The 18015-nt window shown below is 52.0% G+C and overlaps 4 protein-coding genes across 4 annotated transcripts; all 4 read right to left on the bottom strand.

Annotated features, from left to right (window-relative positions):
• Nucleotides 1-1687: 1687 nt before the first annotated feature.
• On the bottom strand, nucleotides 1688-2270 carry J4E85_002909 (uncharacterized protein; the record flags this gene model as incomplete). The annotated part of the gene is made up of 2 exons (XM_051467182.1): nucleotides 1688-1731; nucleotides 1871-2270. The coding sequence occupies 2 exons, from the start codon at nucleotides 2268-2270 to the stop codon at nucleotides 1688-1690; spliced, it is 444 nt and encodes a 147-aa protein (XP_051328341.1).
• Nucleotides 2271-4764: 2494 nt separating this feature from the next.
• J4E85_002910 (uncharacterized protein) lies at nucleotides 4765-5285 on the bottom strand (the record flags this gene model as incomplete). The annotated part of the gene is made up of 2 exons (XM_051467183.1): nucleotides 4765-4817; nucleotides 4904-5285. The coding sequence occupies 2 exons, from the start codon at nucleotides 5283-5285 to the stop codon at nucleotides 4765-4767; spliced, it is 435 nt and encodes a 144-aa protein (XP_051328342.1).
• Nucleotides 5286-6021: 736 nt separating this feature from the next.
• J4E85_002911 (uncharacterized protein) lies at nucleotides 6022-7841 on the bottom strand (the record flags this gene model as incomplete). The annotated part of the gene is made up of 3 exons (XM_051467184.1): nucleotides 6022-6548; nucleotides 6818-7376; nucleotides 7479-7841. 3 exons carry the CDS (start codon nucleotides 7839-7841, stop codon nucleotides 6022-6024), a joined length of 1449 nt encoding a protein of 482 aa, XP_051328343.1.
• A 6257-nt stretch (nucleotides 7842-14098) lies between these two features.
• On the bottom strand, nucleotides 14099-17747 carry J4E85_002912 (uncharacterized protein; the record flags this gene model as incomplete). Its single annotated transcript, XM_051467185.1, has 3 exons — nucleotides 14099-14397; nucleotides 14449-17453; nucleotides 17530-17747. 3 exons carry the CDS (start codon nucleotides 17745-17747, stop codon nucleotides 14099-14101), a joined length of 3522 nt encoding a protein of 1173 aa, XP_051328344.1.
• Nucleotides 17748-18015: the final 268 nt, after the last annotated feature.

An 18015-nucleotide genomic window follows, 5' to 3' on the forward strand; every position in this document is an offset into this window, starting at 1 on the left:
TGCGCTGCAAGCGAGGCGGGCCGCCTTTGGCATGACAAAGCATGTCAATTATCATATGCACATGGAGGTCGTTGAAGAGAGATACGCAAGCTCTTGTGTTGACAATACTTCTCTTTTCGAGAGGACCTGATTGGATAGGTGCATATGGATTTCGGAAGTTGTGAGTCGCTCGTTCGCGTCGCCACCGCAGTACCATGGGACGAAGATGAAGAACCGAATTCGCATCGCACTCAGATGTGAGTCAGAAGGGGAATATAAGAGAGATACGCATAGATTAAGTGGAATTGATTAATTTGCTATCCGAAGTGTGAAGTCATCCTTGCAGTTGCCTATGCGACTTACATCGAGCTGCTCTCGCAATCTACAAGCAGGTCTGCGAGTACCCTTACGACGGTCGGTCGCTGCTGCGGATGACCTCACCCTTGTAGACTGTCCGATAGATATGGCCGAAACCTTGAGGGTCTATTTGATACCGAGCATTGATCCGCTTCCAATAATCGGTTGAAATTTCTTTGATCCAAACCTCATCTTTCCACTCTTCTTCCCATTTGTTTACTGTCCAGTCTCGTCTCTCAAAGAAGAAAGTGTCCTGATCCCACATCTCACCCACATCTCCAGTGAAGGTGATGTTGATTGTACCGTCAATCACCGCGCGAATAGTGTCAGAAAACCCATCCGGTAGATGCCATGGCAAGCCAATGCGGCATAGAAAGCGACGGTCGAACAATCTGGACGTTGGACACGTATTCTTGACTCGGCGTTGTTCCAGCATGGCTTCTTGCATGGCTGCCGCATATTTGAGAATGTTCCAAGCCTCGAGAGCTTCGCGCGAGTGACCATCAATCACGAGCCGAAAAGAGCCTGCTGGCATCCCATGGGTATGAAGTAGGTAGACCTCCGTTAGCCATGGAATAATAGCATCTAAAACATCAGATCCAGCAATGGAGTCATATCCGGCATAGAGGCTTTCTGGATGTCCCAAAGGTAGGAGGTTGGCCAGTAGATCGATGTGTCTTTCGATCCGAAGCTTTGAATTCGCCTGGCACAGAGGAATGAGACCTCGTACATGGCATACGGAACGCGGCATCGACTTGAAGTCTTCGTGGAGGACGAGTTTACGCAGATTGCGCAGCCTTTTGGGGGGGATTTGGTGCACTGCGACATGCGTTAGAAAGCTCATTCCGTGTGAGGATTCCTGTATTACAATAAAAAGTGCTGTGGTGAGGGACTTGGGAGATCAATGAGTTGGGATAGCACTTACAAACGTCGATCGCTACTGCAGCAGCTGAGAAGTAGTATCTACTGTTGCAAAGTTTGCGAGGATCCTCCACATGGCACCAGTTGTAAATCAAGGTCTTGTCTTCTTCTGGCCGGCAAACGAGCCCTTCCATCCTGGCAAGCTCGCTGTCCGTGGGAATAGACCAAGGGGTTGGTCTCCAACACAGTACATCGTGTAACGCCCCTTCCACGAAGATATTGTACTGGCCCATACCTCGAAGGTTGCCCACCGGGCAGATAATGTTTCCAAAGATTCCTCGTGTGAGCCGCGCAAACTTGGTTGAATCTCGGTTCTTGGCCATGTCGAGCGCGAGCACAAGAGCTTCTACAAACTCTTCACACTCATGATTGTCCAAACTCATATCCATATATTGCGATAGTATATTGATATTTCGCGTAACTGCTTGCTTCAGAGGTTCTTCGAGACAGTTTTCGATGACTGGATAACGAGCTCTTATTTCAGTAAGATCTGACGCCTCGAGCAGTTCCGCGACACAGATCAGCATGTATTGTCTTTGAACTTGAACCATATCAAATACTAACAAGTACGTCAGTATTACTTCAAGCTCATCCATCGACGTTCGGCGCTTACTCTGGCAAAATCGAGCGGCTCTTGACCGGAGTTGCTGGAATTCTGTGCCATCGGCCACGGAGCAAAGCGTACTAAACTCGATGTTCTGGAAAGCGACGTGCTGCATCTCGTCTGCAGCGATCTTGCAGGTCATCATGAGACCAAGGCCCTCAGTCTGAGCTGAAGCATCGGAGTAACGTAGCTTTGCCGTGTCCTTGTCGTACACATACTGTGGTCGGCCCTGAGCATAATAATCGTAGATGGTATCCCGTATTTCTCGTGGGAGTCGGAACAGCGGCGATTGTTTCTGCCCGAGAAAGTACTTCGTTTTCGGTGTCGTCATAAAGGGGAACATATTCCAGTGCGCAAAGTTGTTGGGGCCTCTCTTGTTGAAAGCCATCTTGGCTGTATCAGGTGCCATACAGATGTTGATGGCGACTGCCCGGCATCTAATACTGCGCCGTTATACCTCCTCTGGCTTTTTCCGATGACTCCCAAGAAGGATGCACCATGGTACCAAACTATGGCTTGCTGGTCGTAAGCGGATTCATCGGATTGAAGTGTGTGCCCATTGGCTGATCGCCTGGGCACCATTCAGCTTCAGGGCAACGACTCATCGGTGGCTGTAGATTTAATGTCTGAGTGTGAGCGACATGCCCATCATCAGCAAAGCTGTATTTGCTGGGTATTAATGGTTATACGCGACGCGAACGAATAGATGGATAGTCGGTCTGGCGCGGACCGGTTGGCGCGAGCCTGCCCAGGTGGTGCCCAGCCTCTTCATGAGCACGGAGCTCCACCACCCAGGCAAACATCACGGCTTACTCTCCCACAACCTCCTCAGACCATGACCTCACTCGCTCGTTGAGTCTGATCTTGCACACGTCCCTAATTATACACTTCGAAACCTCACATACTCACGTTGCAAGCGCTATTGCAGACCGCGCGCAATCTCAGCGATGGCTTTCGCCAGAACTCACCCTTGAACCGCGACGAAGACGAGAACGCTGTCCACGCATAATGAGCTCCGCACGCCATCCACATTCCTACCCCTTCAGCATTGCGGCCTACGTACAGCCGGTCGAACACGCGCAACCCATTTACGGCGTATCAAGGCATTCATTGCATACCATCAACCCGGGCTCACGGCACGACGCGCCCTTTCCGGAGAGGGAGGCAGACCTATACATTATGACAATGGGGCAAAGCGGCTTATAGTACAGCTGTCCTGCTGATGGTTTGCATCACAGACTTCTTGCTCTTTGTGAAGAAGTGCATGATCTAAAGGCATTGCACATCATCATCTTCACATCGATGTTATTGATACATAACAGCCAGCTATAAGCTCTGTCAGAATGCATACTCTGAGGATTGCGATGTCTCCTTTTTGATGAGGAGTACCTTTTGCGTATGTGGTGGTTATGTATTTCGGGAGTCATGAGTGGCTCGTCTTGCTCTGCGTCATCGCAGTACCATGGATGGGATGGAAGGAAACCAGAATATCGAAGTCAGAATGCATATTTGCCGATGAAGACACCGTATCGCTAGATTTGATGGCATCATCAGTCCACCGATCTGTTACCAGCAACAACCTCTGTTCTCCGACCGATTCCGTCGATATCGCGGAACTCAGGGCCCACCCACAGTTCTCCTAACCGTTGTTACTACTCTCTTGAAGCCCGCCGGTTCGATGCTGTATTTAGGGTGTAAGCGTCTCCAGAAGTCTGTTATCAATCTCGAGTAAACCACTCTTGCGCGCCATGCATGGTCCCAGTCGTTGAGGGTGTATTGCATGTGGTGCTCTAATTTCAGCGCTGTGGCCTCAATCTCGATTGAGTTCATGCCCGACGTCAGCCGCATGATCGAGGTTCCTTCTGCAATGCTCCGAACATTAGCTGCAAAGGTTGATGGGAGGTCCCACAGCTCTTCATAGGCCCTGAAGCTTTGACGGTCGTTGGGTCTGGTGGGGATATTGAGTGCGCGAAGCCATCTTGCAGAGACTTCTTGTAAGGCCCCCACGGGCACTACGATCAAGTTCCACGCCCAGTCGCCTTCCGTAACACTATTGTCGAAGACCAGCGAAAAGCTCTCTTTGGGCATACCGCGCGTGCGAAGTAAAGATACTCCTTGGATCCAATGTATCATGGCTTCCAGACATTCCGAGCCTTCAACAAAATTCCAATCGTAGTGACTGCCCCGCCGGTTGTCCTGCCCGCTCGAATGTACTGGAAGGAGCGATTCGAGAAGGCTTATGTGGCGCGTAATTCGAAGTTTTGCGTTCTCGCGGCAGAAGGGGACAAGACCTTGCGAATGGAGCTCTGGATTTGAAACGCTTTTGAAGTCTTCCCTTAGCACGATGTTGCGTAGTGTCTTCCGCACTCTGGGATTCATCATCTCCACTGCGCAATGTTAAAGGCATTCGGCTGGGTCTGATGTGCAACTTACAGTATTGAATAGCTACTGATGTGGCAGAGAAGTACCATTTGGTATTGTGCGCGGCTTCAAATGTCTTCAAGCTTCTTACTACGCTCATCGACAGTAGCGCTTCGATAGACGCAAGTTCCTCATGGCTCGGTATACGCCACGACTCAGGCTTCCATTCGAAAAGCTCACACAGAGATCCCTCGGCGAAGAGGTTTCCATGTCTTGGTTTATCTGAGATACGAAGAAGAGGAGAATACCCGTCTCCAAGTGTCTTCACAGCACGTCTTGCAAATGTAGGAGGGTTGCGAGCCTTGGCAAGTTCGAGCACGAATTGAAGAGCGTCATCGAAGTCTCCACTGTTCGACAAGGAATCGATACAGTTGTCGTTGAAGTTCAGATCCAGTCCAACTGTGCGATGTCTGATAGCCCTGCGAAATGGGCCGTTAAACCACAACGAAAAGTCTCGGTATTCTTGAGCGAGCGTCGCGTAGTCATCCGTCGTCAGTAGCGAAGCGGTGCAGATGATCATACGAATTCTTTGGATCTGGCGGCATTTGAGGACTGTCGTTCAAAAGTCAGTCTAGAAGGTTGCCGTTGACAAAATATGGTTCACGCCCGGAGTACACGTACGACTTTTGAAGCGTCCAGCCCGTGAGTTGAGACTCAGGCACCCATTCCCATCGTTGACAGAGCACATAGCGTGGAATATGACCTCATTACGCTCGAAAGCCAACCCCTTCATCTCAGCCGCCGTGATCTTACAAGTCCTTATCAAGTTGATGTTGATAACCTGTGGTTTTGGCGTTGTGGATGACGGGTGACCATCCATCATTTTCCGTGTTTCTGGGTTGTAGAAGTAGCCATTCTCGGCGAGGACGTAGTATTCGTAGATCTTGTCTCGTATCTCGCGTGATAACCGGAAGAAGGGCGATTGTAGTTGATTCGATCTCACGTTGATGAACGGCCATTTGTTCCAGTGCGCGAAACGCGTAGTTCGCGTTTTGTCCGACATGCTTGAGGAATGAAAGATGCTACAGATGCTGCTTCATATATACTTAAAAGCTCGAGACGATGACTCTCGGTTTGACTATCTTCATACCTTGACTCACACAGGCTTGATTGGGATGAGTCGCAAGCACGCTGTTAACTTGGATCGGAGTCAGGGTAACACGTGACTTGAGTGGTTTATGGTTCGTCTAAGATGACTAGAGAATCTACTGGTTTGGACGGTACGATATGACTCAGACTACCTAGGAATATTGCGCAACGACAAGACCTCAAGCGCCTGTTGGACGACGAATGTCCCAGGATGGCCGTCGCCGCCTGGTCCTGACTTGGACTCCATCGAGAAGAGGACTTTTCCCATACGCGACGGACTCTGTACACTTTTACGTCCCGCTTTTGCCAGTTCCACGGCCAGCTCTAGATGCGCTGGACAGGATATTGTATACAATGACTCGTTTTCGTACGCTGTCAGTCCGCGCGCACGGCGACAGGTTCCTATCCTACCTGGGTACAATGGAACAGGGCAGAACTACAAGCGAATGGGTATGGACTATGCCATACCTAGTATTCGCATACTACGCGCACTACAGATATGCTTTTCTATGCGTTGCACTCCAAAACACATTATGGGGGCAACGCGGCCAGTCGTCTGAATAAAGAGAACTCGGTCAAATCTCACAACCGCATTTTACCGGTCACCGCTGAAATTCGAGCAACCTGGCTTGCTATGGAAAAATCATGCGCTAGTATGGGGAGCGTCCCTTGAGATAACGCTCTGAAACCTTCGGCCAGAAGTTCGAGACGATGCCCTGGTCGATGGTCTCATTCCAGTCCGTCTCCCATTGCAATTCTGTCCAATCCTTCCTTTCGGAGAAGAATTTGTCTTCGTCCCAAAGCTCGCCCACGTCTCCATTATACCTTACGATTGAGTTACCCTGACAGATATCGCGGACCATGCTTGCGAATCCTGAAGGGAAGTCCCAAACTGCATAATCACCATCGTACATCGGGCGCAACTCCCCGGTGGGCAGGTCTATACCGTTGAGCTGTAGCCCCCTGTATCGGGCCTGCTGCGTAGCGGCAGCGTATTTAAGCATGTGCCAGAACTCTGAAGATTCCCTTGCATCGCCATCTACAACAAGTTGAAATGACTGCACAGGCATCCCAAGGGATGGTAGCAGAAGTGCTTCCTCGATCCATGGAATCAGCACTTCGAAACAGTCTTCACTGTAAATGCACTCCTCTTCGTAACCAGACACATAATCAGAGCCTGGTGGAAGGAGATTTGTAAGCAAGCTGATCCGTCTCTCAATACGAAGTCGATGATTCTCATGACAGAATGGGATAAGGCCGCGCGCATGGCATTCTGGTCTGGACACGGCTTTGACGTCTTCATTCAGTACGACTGATCGGAAGTTGGCCCTGCGTTTTCTGGACATGCTTTGAACTGTCGTCAAGTTAGTAAATAGCGTCTCGCAATCGCCCACTGTAGCCTCAATGGATTAGGCGACCTAAAAATAGATGCTGGATTGAACTCACAAAACTCAATCGCCACAGCGGCAGCAGAAAAGTACCAACGGTAACGCGCAGCATGGAAATGTTCTGTGATATCGGGGAAGTAGAAGACGCCTTCGTCTGTAGTTGGGAGCAAATTGTCTAAATCGCCAGGCTCACAAATAAGTCTTTCAAGTTTTGACAACTCTTTATCTCCCGGGATGGACCACGGCGTAGGATGCCAGTGATATATGTCGGATAGAGCTCCCTGTACGAATAGGTTGTTCTGCACGAAACCTAACGTACTCGATCTGATGGGACAGTCACCGAGACCGAAGGTCTCACGTGTAAGCTCTGCAAATCTTGACGGATGTCGGTTTTTCGCTAGTACTAGTGCATGTTGGAGAGCATCGCTGAACGACTGGCTAAGGACTTCTTTGCAACTGTCATCCGATGTACCAAGCTCGTCCGTTCGATGTGTAACTGCCTGGTTCAGAGGTGCGTGGAACCAGTGCTTGACTGTGGGGAATTGGCTGTCTATGTCGACCAGATCGTCAGGGTGTAGTAACTCGGCAGCGCATACTAGTATGCGACATTTCTGTCGCTCGACATACTTCAGTACTGTTTCTCTGTCAGAGTTCCTTCATAGGTAGGGTAACCAGGAATATTACTAACAGCATCTAAAGCGCCCTGCCCTCGAACGAACGTTCATGTATTCTTTCCCGTCATTGAATGAACGCTTGGGGTAGAAGTGGATTTTTCCGATGGCACTGTCTCTCATCTCTTCTGCAGCGATGCGACATGTGATCCGTAGACCTAGCCGAACGACTTGCTTAGGCGATATTGACGGCTTGTGGTACAGCAGTTTGTCGATCTCGCTGTCGTAGTGGTAACCGTCATTCTCGAGAAGGTAGTATTCGTAAATAACATCTCGAACCTCTCGAGGAAGACGAAAGAGTGGCGACTGGAGTTGAGCGGAGTAATATTTAGTTTTCGGGGCGGTCATGAAAGGGAACGTATTCCAATGCGCAAACTTGCCAGACGGCCTGGCAACGGGTGTAAAAGCCATGGTGATAGATTTGCGAAGCGTAGGAAAGGAACATTCTTAGCACACATGAACGAGGGGAGTATTGTGACGTGGCCATGACTCCTCTTGATATTGTCTGGTAAGGTTATCAAAACCGTGGCTCGCACAAGATCGCGGCGAACCCCTACCAAAGTTTAGGATGGCGCCATGACTCATGCTTGAGGATGGGTCCAGAGAGCCACAACGTTCTATGATTAGAGGCCTGATATGATTGAATCATTTCTTATCAGCAGATGATCGACGTTGACCGAAAAAAAGGTTCGATTCAACCTATCCATGATATGACTGCAGAAGCGGTAGTGGCCGCCCCACAATACGGAGATGATGTGTACAAGACTTCTAACATACACGATGCGTGTGAAGTGGGCTGACGAGTATTTTGGATACAATGAGTTCAAGAGCTACTTTATAAAAGACACCGCGGCAGCTAATGGTTGCGCGCGATGACCGTTTTTGCTCAAACCTCAGACCGGTTACTGTACTTGTCGAAAATAGAAGGCCAGCAGTCCGTGGCGATAGCCTCCGTAAATGTAACCTTCACTTTCCAATCCTCTTCCCAGTCATCATCTGTCCAATCTTTTCGCTGCTGGAAGAACTCTTCCTCATCCCAGAGCTCACCAACTTCCCCATCGTAGTAAACCATAGATTTACGTTCTGCGATGTCTCGAATCATTCGTGCAAACCCTACTGGGAAAAATCCAGACGCCAAAAAGACAATCGGCATAGTGTTTTTCTCAAGCTACGTAAGGAACCCCAAAAACTAATGACGTGGAGCCTGACTGCAGCGTATGCAAGTTTACTCAGTTTTGAGGCTCATGGCAGTACTTCCTGGATATTGACGGCCACCCTTGTGTTGAGATTACTCGTGACATTTGTCCTTCCCATTCATCTGCCCAATCATCTTCTGTCCAGGCTTCCCGCACCATGTAGAATTCTTCCGAATCCCAGAGCTCGCCAACATCCCCGTCATATCGGACAGGAGACTTACCTTCGACAATGTCTCGAATCATTTGTGCAAACCCTGCAGGAAGGCTCCATGATCCGGTGAAAGGAGAGTCGTAATCTAGTGGTGCCGGTCTTGCTCTCGGCTGTTTCCCGTTTGCTCGACACTGCCTGAGTAGAGCCTCTTGGGTAGCTGCTGCGTGTTTTAGTAACTTCCAGGCCTCCATTGATTCTTCGCAATGTCCGTCGATGACCAGCTCCAAGGAATGTGCTGGCATCCCTTGTGAAGCTAACGAAGTGGCTTCTTCAATCCAAGAGACCAGCACAGTAAGGCAATGGCTGGCCAGAATGATATCGCGTTGATGAGCTGCTGGTTGAGAGAAGGAAGCTGGCAGTAAGTTGTTCATAAGGCCGATTCGTCTGACGATGCGAAGCTTCGGACATTCGAGACAGAAGGGGATAAAACCGCGACCATGAGACTCTGGGCGGGATACAGCTTTGAAATCTTCTCTAAGGACCACGGTGCGCATATTCTCTCTCTGTTGTTTCGACGAACGTTGTACTGCCTATGTTAGCAGCTTGTGCTTGTATAAAGGTTCAGACCGGCTTACAGAAGTCGATTGCTACAGCCGCAGCCGAGAAATACCACCGCTGACGCGTGGCCCATGAGTGAGCTGCGATATCCCGAAAGCAGCGATCTCCATCCTTGGTTATGTGCAGGTCAACATCCGAGTCTCTGGGTTGACAGATCAGAGCCTCAATGTTAGATAGCTCGCCGTGCTCCGGGATGCACCATGGTCTGGGCTGCCAATGGACTATTTCGGGGAGAGCACTCTCCACGAAAAGATTGTGGCGTTTCAGAAACATTGCGGTGTGACGAACGGGGCAAGCACCTGCGCCGAACGTGGCACAGGCCAAGTCCACGAATTCTGAGGGGGATTGAGTTTTTGCAAGAACCAACGCACGGTGAAGAGCGTCGCTAAAGTTCTGATCAAGGATGTCTTCGCCGCCCAATTCGTCGGTTTGATTCGCGATTGCTCTCTGCAAAGGTTCATTGAACCACGTCTTGACAGTTGGATAGCGAGTGCATAACTCCTGAAAGTCTCCATGTTTCAAAAGTGGCGCGACACGTACGAGCATGCGACATCTCTGGCGCTCGACGTAAGTCAATACTAAGGCAATGTAAGCGCTCAAAATGGGAAATCAGTTACTGTGGTACCTACAGCACTCGAAGCGGCCCGCCCGCGAATGGAGTCCTTGGTATCCGGTTTCGTCTTCCATTGACTGCGCTCCATGGAAGTTGAGCTGAGGAAAAGCAACGCTCCTCATCTCCTCACTGGCGATGCGACACGTGATACGGAGACCGAGTCGCACCACCAGTGGCTTGGGCGTTGTCGAAGGATTCTGATAAAGGAACTTCTTGACCGCACTATCGTAGTGATATCCATCTTCTTCAGAGAGATAGTACTCATAGATTTGATCCCGGAGTTCGCGAGGCAGGCGATAGAGTGGTGATTGGAGCTGTGTGCAATAGTGCTTTGGCACGACACTGGAGGTCGGCATCGGTGTTGGTGTTGCAGGAGCCATGGAAGCTGTAACTAGAATGAGATACTGCTGTTATAAGTACCCGCTTACGTTTTCTGCGCCGACTTCTAGGTCACGCTATGTCCTCATTTCGTATGCTAGGAAGACTCATCGGTTCAAGTATGGGAACGAACCACAGGCCGTGCCAACATTGCGCGAGGGGTCAGGGCGCTAATAGACCCCGAACCATGTTCTTCAGGGACTGACTCATCGATATCATCGTCGCTCAGCAAGTAACACGAAGGTAGCCGTTGGTAAAATCGTACATCTCCTGAGTAGGTTGCAAGGTGAAGTTGCTGGTTGGAGGTGAGTCAACGACTCTAGCACAGCTTTGGTGTACGGCTGGAGCTGCGTGTGAAGGCAATCACGACTTACACGTGAACAGTCACGTCGCAATAGTTGTGTGTCAGCCGAACGCGACGCGATGATACGTGCTGGAGGGTAAGAACGGGAAATGTCCTGGGTGTTGCGGATGATACGCGTGCGGGCAGGCTGAACTTTGCAGGATCCGGCTAGGCCGAAAACGCTCGAAGGTACGTCCCGAGGTCATGGTTGAATATGGAAAGGCCCGGGGTGGCTGCAGTGCCTCCACGCTTCACAGGCCTCATCTCCATCTATATGCATCCTGCTTGGAAACAAATTCTTTCGTCCTTGTGAGATATTAACTGACTTTGTTGCGCTCTGGATAAGCAGAACAAAGACCCAGCGAGCTTCAACACTACCCAGGTGTTCTCGCGCTCTGAGCATCGCAAGCCAAGGTTTGGCCTATTGATACCAAAGCCCAAAGGCATCCCCATTCCCAAACTCCTGGCCGACGAACCCGTCCGCCAAATCGCCAAAGTCGAACCCCGCATTTTCTTCAACTGGAAATGCGGAATCGTGCCGTACAGCTGAAGCAAAGCCGTTTTCACACGCGCCAGCAAGAATCATATCGCTGTAATTGAAGTTGACATCACCAACGCCCGCCATGAAATCGTCGAAGACAAGCTCCGGCAACAGAGGAGCATCCAACTCAGGCGCGTGAGTAAATAATAATGCAGTATCGAAAGCATGGGCGGCCTGACTCTGCGACTCGTAGTGGTGCTGCTCACGCGATGATCGGAAAGTAAGCGTCCGTGCCAACTTCGAGAGCACATTCGGCCGTCCTTCGCTCGAAGTCGGCCTCTTCTTACTCGCCTCAGCATCCGGTCTTGTATACCCTTTCCAGTCCGCCATTGTTAACCCATCTTTGAAGTGACACGCTATGTGCGTTTCGCGATCATCCCACGTCTTCAGCACCTTTGCGCAGAAACCGCAAACCCAGTTCTCCGCGGCATGGTTACCCGGGCCCTCTCGTCTCCAGAGATCGCGGGTGGTCTCATCCAGTTTTGCTTTATGGAAGTTTTTGACGTGCTGACGCAGATGATCTGGTCGCAGAAACGTTCTTTCGCTTTCGTCCTTGGCCATGCACTCAGCTATGCGATGGCATTCGGCGAAATGCTTGTCACTGGGGTTCGCTGCCATGCAGAATACACAATACGTAGACGCATCCGATCGAGAAGAAGTTATGATGCTAGGGCCAGTGAGCAAGCATGTCCACTTTCGTTTCGGTCGATGCTGGGTTTCCTCATGGCGGCGCCAGGATTTGCGCGCGATATGTTGGTAGCAAAAGGTGCACTGCCACGTCTGCGATTCGCTATCGACATCATCGGTAGATGGAAGTTGTGAATTGGATGGGAGCGATTGCGCTATGGAGACCGAAGTAGGTACGTTGACAGACTGGCCATAATCCTTCTTCTTGCCTCGTCTAGATGAGATTGTATTCGTATGGCTAGGGTTGTCACCTGCGCAATGGGAAGCAACAGAATAACGACAATCAGATGGCGTATCGAAGCGTGATGAGGCGTCTCGGTGCGACAGCGCCGTGGATATTACGCTAGAAAGTCGAGTAATCCGAGCTCCTTCATCTTCCGAGGCCGGGTTGGACGATTTCGCATCAACGACCCTTCTTCGCGCTCGCGCATTGGTAAACCAGGTGTTAACCTGCTTCTCAGTGATACCACATTTCTCAGCTAGTGAACGCTTGGTCTCGTTGTCTGGATACGGATTGTTTCGGTGTTCTTTCAGCCATCCTTGCAGACATCGCGTCGCATGCGACTCGAGCTTGGTGGGTGGCCGTCGGGCGCAAGAACGTTTGATCTTCGATGGCTGATCTGATGGAGTTGGAGATAATAAGCCCGTCTTTGGGGTGCACGAAGTACAGTTGACGGACTGGCCTGGGTGAACGAGTGCCAAGATCTCACATGCAGAGCATCGCCCGATACTCGCAGTTTTAGAGGAGTCTTTCGAAAGGGTTGCTTTTATAGGACGTTGTCGAGGTGCCGCAGTCGTCGTCTTTGGTAGTTCAGCAGTACCTAGTACAGCCTCAAGCGTCTCGAATCCTTCACTCGTGCAGTCGTCGCATCTAATGTTCCCGTCGGGGTTGATGATGTTCCAAAGCTGACATCGGAGGCAATCGATACCATCACTCTGCGTCGGTACCAACGATTCGTTACTAATGCGAACTTTCGCCGTGAACACGTCGACTCCCGTAGCAAGAGGCTCAGTCGAGTTGGTGATTGCTCTCGCGCGAATTTCGTCTCCCAGTTCAAGGGTCACAGGTCCGCCAAGATTTGACTGATTGGACTGGTTGGGGGACGTAGGCAACGTTCCATAGATCGTGGAGCTTCCGGCCTGGTCAATCTGCTCAGCGTCAATAATTGCGCAACATACAACATTGCGCACGATTGTACCTGGAACCCCTCATCATCTTCCAAGGTGCCTGATCCGTACCCCGAATCAAAAGACCATATACTAGCGGCCTTACTCTTAGGCGGTTGGGATAACATCGTGTTGAAGCGCTACACTAATGTTAGGGTGCGCCAAATCAACGTCTAGACGCCAAGTGTCTATCGCAATACCGTCAATGGGACGTGGGAAGTGGACCGCGGGTAGAAATAACTAGACATGTTCCGCGACGACGCGCGAGGACAACCACTCGATCTATTCTGAGATACAGGGTGTTCGTGGCTTGGGCTGGACGCCTGACGTGTGGCACGACTGTGGCGTTGCCTTGCTATTGGCTCGAGGCCTGTCGGGACAGGGAGGATAGGTACCTCAGCCTCGCCTGAGGCTGAGTACATGGAGGGTTGTACTGTTTGCTTGCCACGCTATACTGAGCGTGGCGCTGACCTGAACTGGCGGTGCGCATCAGGAAGCATCCAGACAGGCGGTATGCACTATTTGTTACCAGTATGATGGACCATGAAACTTCTGTTTGCGCGAGTGCATCTAGTGTCATGAATGAGATCCGTTAGAGGTCGTGGTGAAGAGTCGCCCGTCGCGGATACCAGACGTCATCACGGGGAAAGAGCCAGCCTCCCGCGAATTGGCGCCGGGGGCTGTCGCGTCACCACCTGGGCATGTTCCAGACAGAACAACCCCTGTCAAACAATGATGTGCGAAAACAAAGATCTTGGGTATTCATTTTTTCCATCTCTCGCCCTACCAAACAATGCCGTAATGCTATGGCGCAATTTTGCGAACAATGTGTGTAACTCGAAGTAGTAGGAGAAGCGCTCTATAGCAGCCCTGGAGTGCGCCTGACCTTATCCATCCCATAACCAGTCCTAGTCCAGCCGCATGCAAAAGATCGTAAAGTCGTTCCATATGTTCATTTCCATGTGTTTTGGTCCTCAAGCGGCTTCTCCAACCACCCCACTGCCAGCACCAGCGCCCTTGCACCAAGGGTGCTCGAGCACCATGCTGATGGTAATCCTTTTCTCCACATTTCGATCTAGCATCAGTCGCACAAGATCGATGCTCTCTTCCGACATGACCCACGGTACGCGGAGATCATGATCCATGATCTCGTCAATGGAATAGAAGGGGTTTTCTTTGTATATGATGGTGTAAAGGAGGATGCCAAGGGCCCAGACGTCTTGTTCTTTACCGCGGTAGGCTTTTCCAGCTAAGACTTCTGGGGCAGCGTAGTCTGACGAGCGTTAGTATTACCATAAGGATTCGAGAGCGACGGAAAACATACCAATTGTGCCTACAAAGACGTCAAAGGGTCCGCTTTTGATGTACGCTGCGCTTCCAAAGTCGATGAGCTTGATGTTGCCTTCACCGTCGAGGACGACATTCTCATCCTTGATGTCTCGATGCACGACCTTCGCTTTAGTGTGCAGATGATGTACCGCTTCTGCGACCTGAACAAAGATCTTACGGCACTCTTTCTCTTCCATGTTTACACGCAGCTCAATATAGTCGAAGAGGTCCATGCCCGGTAGACCGTGCGGTATCATCTCGATGTAGTAGTTGATGTCATCCTCGAAGAAATCGGCCATTTCCACAATGTTAGGGTGTTTGAAGCCGTCGCGGCGGAGATAGTCCAGGACGTGAATCTCGAGCGGTACAGTTCCAAGCCTTCGGTCTCGTGTCCACGTATCGACCAAGATGCGCCGCTTCGTAACATACTTGATCACAACCTTCTTGTTGCTGTTCTTCTTGTATCGACATAGCTTGACTTGCCCATAGGCGCCTTGGCCCATATCCTCCAACACTACAAAATCGTTGATAGTCTTCTTCTGGGATGGCTCATCCTGTGCAGGTGCTGGCGGCGGTGCCATGGCACCTTTCTGAGATTGTTGCGGAGTATTAGGCCGCATGGCTTCTTGAATCTGCTGTGTGAGGAGTGATACTGTAGGCGGTGTTCCTTGCGATTGATGTGATTCCGGTTCTTGTGGCACGGAGAAACTGGACTGGCCTGGCTCTGGTTGGCGGGGTGAGGGTGGCCGTGACATAAGGGGAGTCACTGGACCGATACCGTGGTTCGCAGCGTGCAGTTGCCTGGAGTATGTTATCCACAAAGCGTAGACCAGCTCTGGACCCTTGATTGGTTTCGATGACCCATCTTCCTCTTCAATGACATTCTCATCAAATCGGGGTGACTTTTCGCTCTTCACAACTCGCATTTGCACGTCAACCATTATTTCTGATCCGTCGCGATGTAAGGCTGGCAGACCACTTGGTCGCAGGAAGATGGCTGCGGCATCTGCACTACCTTCCCGCATTGCGAGCAGGGCTCGTGCGCGACGAAAGCTGTGTTCGGGAATAACGATCCCGTCAACCAGCTCTATCTTGTCCTCGTCTGTCATGACGTGCAGAATTCTGTCGAACGCGGGTATGAGCTTGCTGACGTGGATACCTTCAGGTCGCGGCTGCCCAAACAGAGCCGCGGAGAACACGGAATTGGAACTCGTAATTTTGAGGTCGTCGGACGATAGGACAATGATGCCGGCGATGTGAGGGAAGCTAGATATGCGGAAGGTAGGTTCGCCAGGCAAGGCTTCCACCGTCACGGGTATATTGATGCTGTTCGACGTGCGAGCTGTGTAGCTGCGGAACTCGTCAATGGAGTCGTAGTCTAGTACTCCAGTGTTTGTTCCTCGGAGTCGTGGTATACCTGGTATGAGACGCTTGAGATCCATGCCCCTCCGTAACCGATCGCTCCCGAAGACAGCTTCCGTTGCGCCCCAGCCCTTGGATACGCAGCCTGTTTCATCGACCGTGATGTACACAACGTCTTCGGCGATCTCTTCAAGCACCCATATGAGACTGCCCCGTTTCTCTTTGACCCACAAGCTGGCCGACCCAGTCGAGCCGTCGCGTTTCTGTATCGGAATAACGTCTCCACAGAGTAGGACGCCCCTTGAGCCCTTGTGTTCATGGTTGAGCTTGCCGGTCTTCTTCGCGTTATAGTATGAAGATCCACTGCCGTCGTCGGTTTGTGCTTTCCTCGCAGCTGTCACTCGTGATGGAGCCTTGCTCAGTAACCGCGCTGTGACACCGCTGCCGACCTTGAGATTGTTGTTGGCAGCCGATACTCCAGACGGCGCGTTCTTCGAGCCACTTTCAGGATCCTTCAGCTTGCTCTCGAGCCATTTCCTGCGGTCCTCACGCACGACCTCGAGGATGCCCAGCTTACGGACCTCCGCCCTTGTTACTCCAAATACCAAGCATGCCAAATCGTTTGCGGATGTGATAGTCCACGGTGTGTCTGTCTCGGTAGTAAAGATGGCCTGTGCTGCTGGAGCGTGTCGGCTCCCGTGTCCATGCGGCGCTGATCCTGCAGAGTGAGGCCCTGGTGCATTGCTGAAACTCGGTGGCAGAGTCGGTATGCTCGCGGGAGAAACGAGGTCCCCGATCTTCTCCTGATCTCCGACCCGGTATGGCTGTGCAAGGGCATCGTGGAGCTGGCTTTGTATCGTGAGAGGCGCGACGTCGGTGAGGGTACGTTTTAGTGCGGCTCGTTGGGGTCGTGCAGGCTGCGAGGAGGGTGGAGGTGGAGAGGCGGCCGCTACGCGTGTGCTCGACGCGTCGGAGGTCAAATCGGTACTCGATGAGCTTCGTCCCTCTCGAGAGTCTGACGTGCTGCTGTTATCGGCTACGTCGATTGTAGTCGCCCTGTGTACTGGGGGTCTCGCTGCTTCGAGCATGCTCTCTGGGCTCGCTGACCGATCGACTGTGAATCCCTTCTCGAATGGGTTCCCGCCGGACATGTCGGCGGGACCTGTCACTGGGCCCAAAGCACCCAGCCCATGGGCTCCTGTGCCGTCTTGACCTATGAGGTTTGCCCGCGTCAAGAGCTCCATCATGCTCTGCACTTCTTGATCGCCGCTGAGTTTGGCTTGAGCGTTGGCTATGCCAGGATTGGTCGCAGCCCAGCCGAGCCTGTCTCGCATGAACTCAATGGAGCGCTTCAAAACATTCTGGCGGTTGTGTATAAACTCTTCGGATTGGGTCGCGAACGAGAACGAGTGTAGGGACTCGGAGGGGAAACGAGTGAGGTCCTCGCCAAAGGCGAAGGTCGGTGACGCGGGCGCTGTGGGCGTGGACTCTGAGGGGTGCCTCGACACTGGCGGAGTCGCGATGTTCAACGAAGCGGCTCGCTGGGTCGTCTGCAGCTGCCGTGGGCCTGGCTGTTGGCGAATGCGACGCAGGCCTGAAGAGCCTAGGCCGTGTTCATGCTCAGACACAATGGGCGACCTGGAGCATGTGTCAGCCGTTAGCCACGAAGCGGAGGAAGCTCCTGCCTGCCCAGCCTCTCGCACGTTGCACTCACCTGGCCATGCGGTCCAGCTGCCCTGCATCGATGCTCAGGCGCTTGGCCGTGTCGATGGGTGGCGGCGGCCCCGTCCGCCAACTCAGCAGGCTGGATGTGCTTTTCGTCTTGACCAGCGGGGCATATTCGGAGAGGTGCTGCGACTGTGCGAACGAGTCGAAGGGTGCTTCTTCTGGTAGAGAGCCTGGCGGGGTGAGGGCGTCAGCAAGCAGATCCATGCAGAAGAGCAGGAGGTGGTCCAGGTGGCAGGCAAGGCGGGTGTCTATTATCTACTGCAGCAGCCCGGTGCCGTTCCTCTCGCAGTCCACGGGTGCATTGAGCGGTGAAGCTTACAAAGCGGGCCATTTCTCGCCGGTGGCAGAGGCAGACGCCGTGGAGGCAGTCGCGGGCATCACGACTCGGGGCAGAGGGTCACTTGACGTACCATGATCATTTGGCCTGCTCATTCCCTGAGGCGTACGAGCGCCTGTTCCCAGGCCTGGGCAC

The sequence above is a fragment of the Alternaria conjuncta genome (assembly GCF_024043145.1).
Source record: "Alternaria conjuncta strain BMP 0040 chromosome Unknown scaffold_4, whole genome shotgun sequence".
Taxonomy (NCBI): Eukaryota; Fungi; Ascomycota; class Dothideomycetes; order Pleosporales; family Pleosporaceae; genus Alternaria; species Alternaria conjuncta.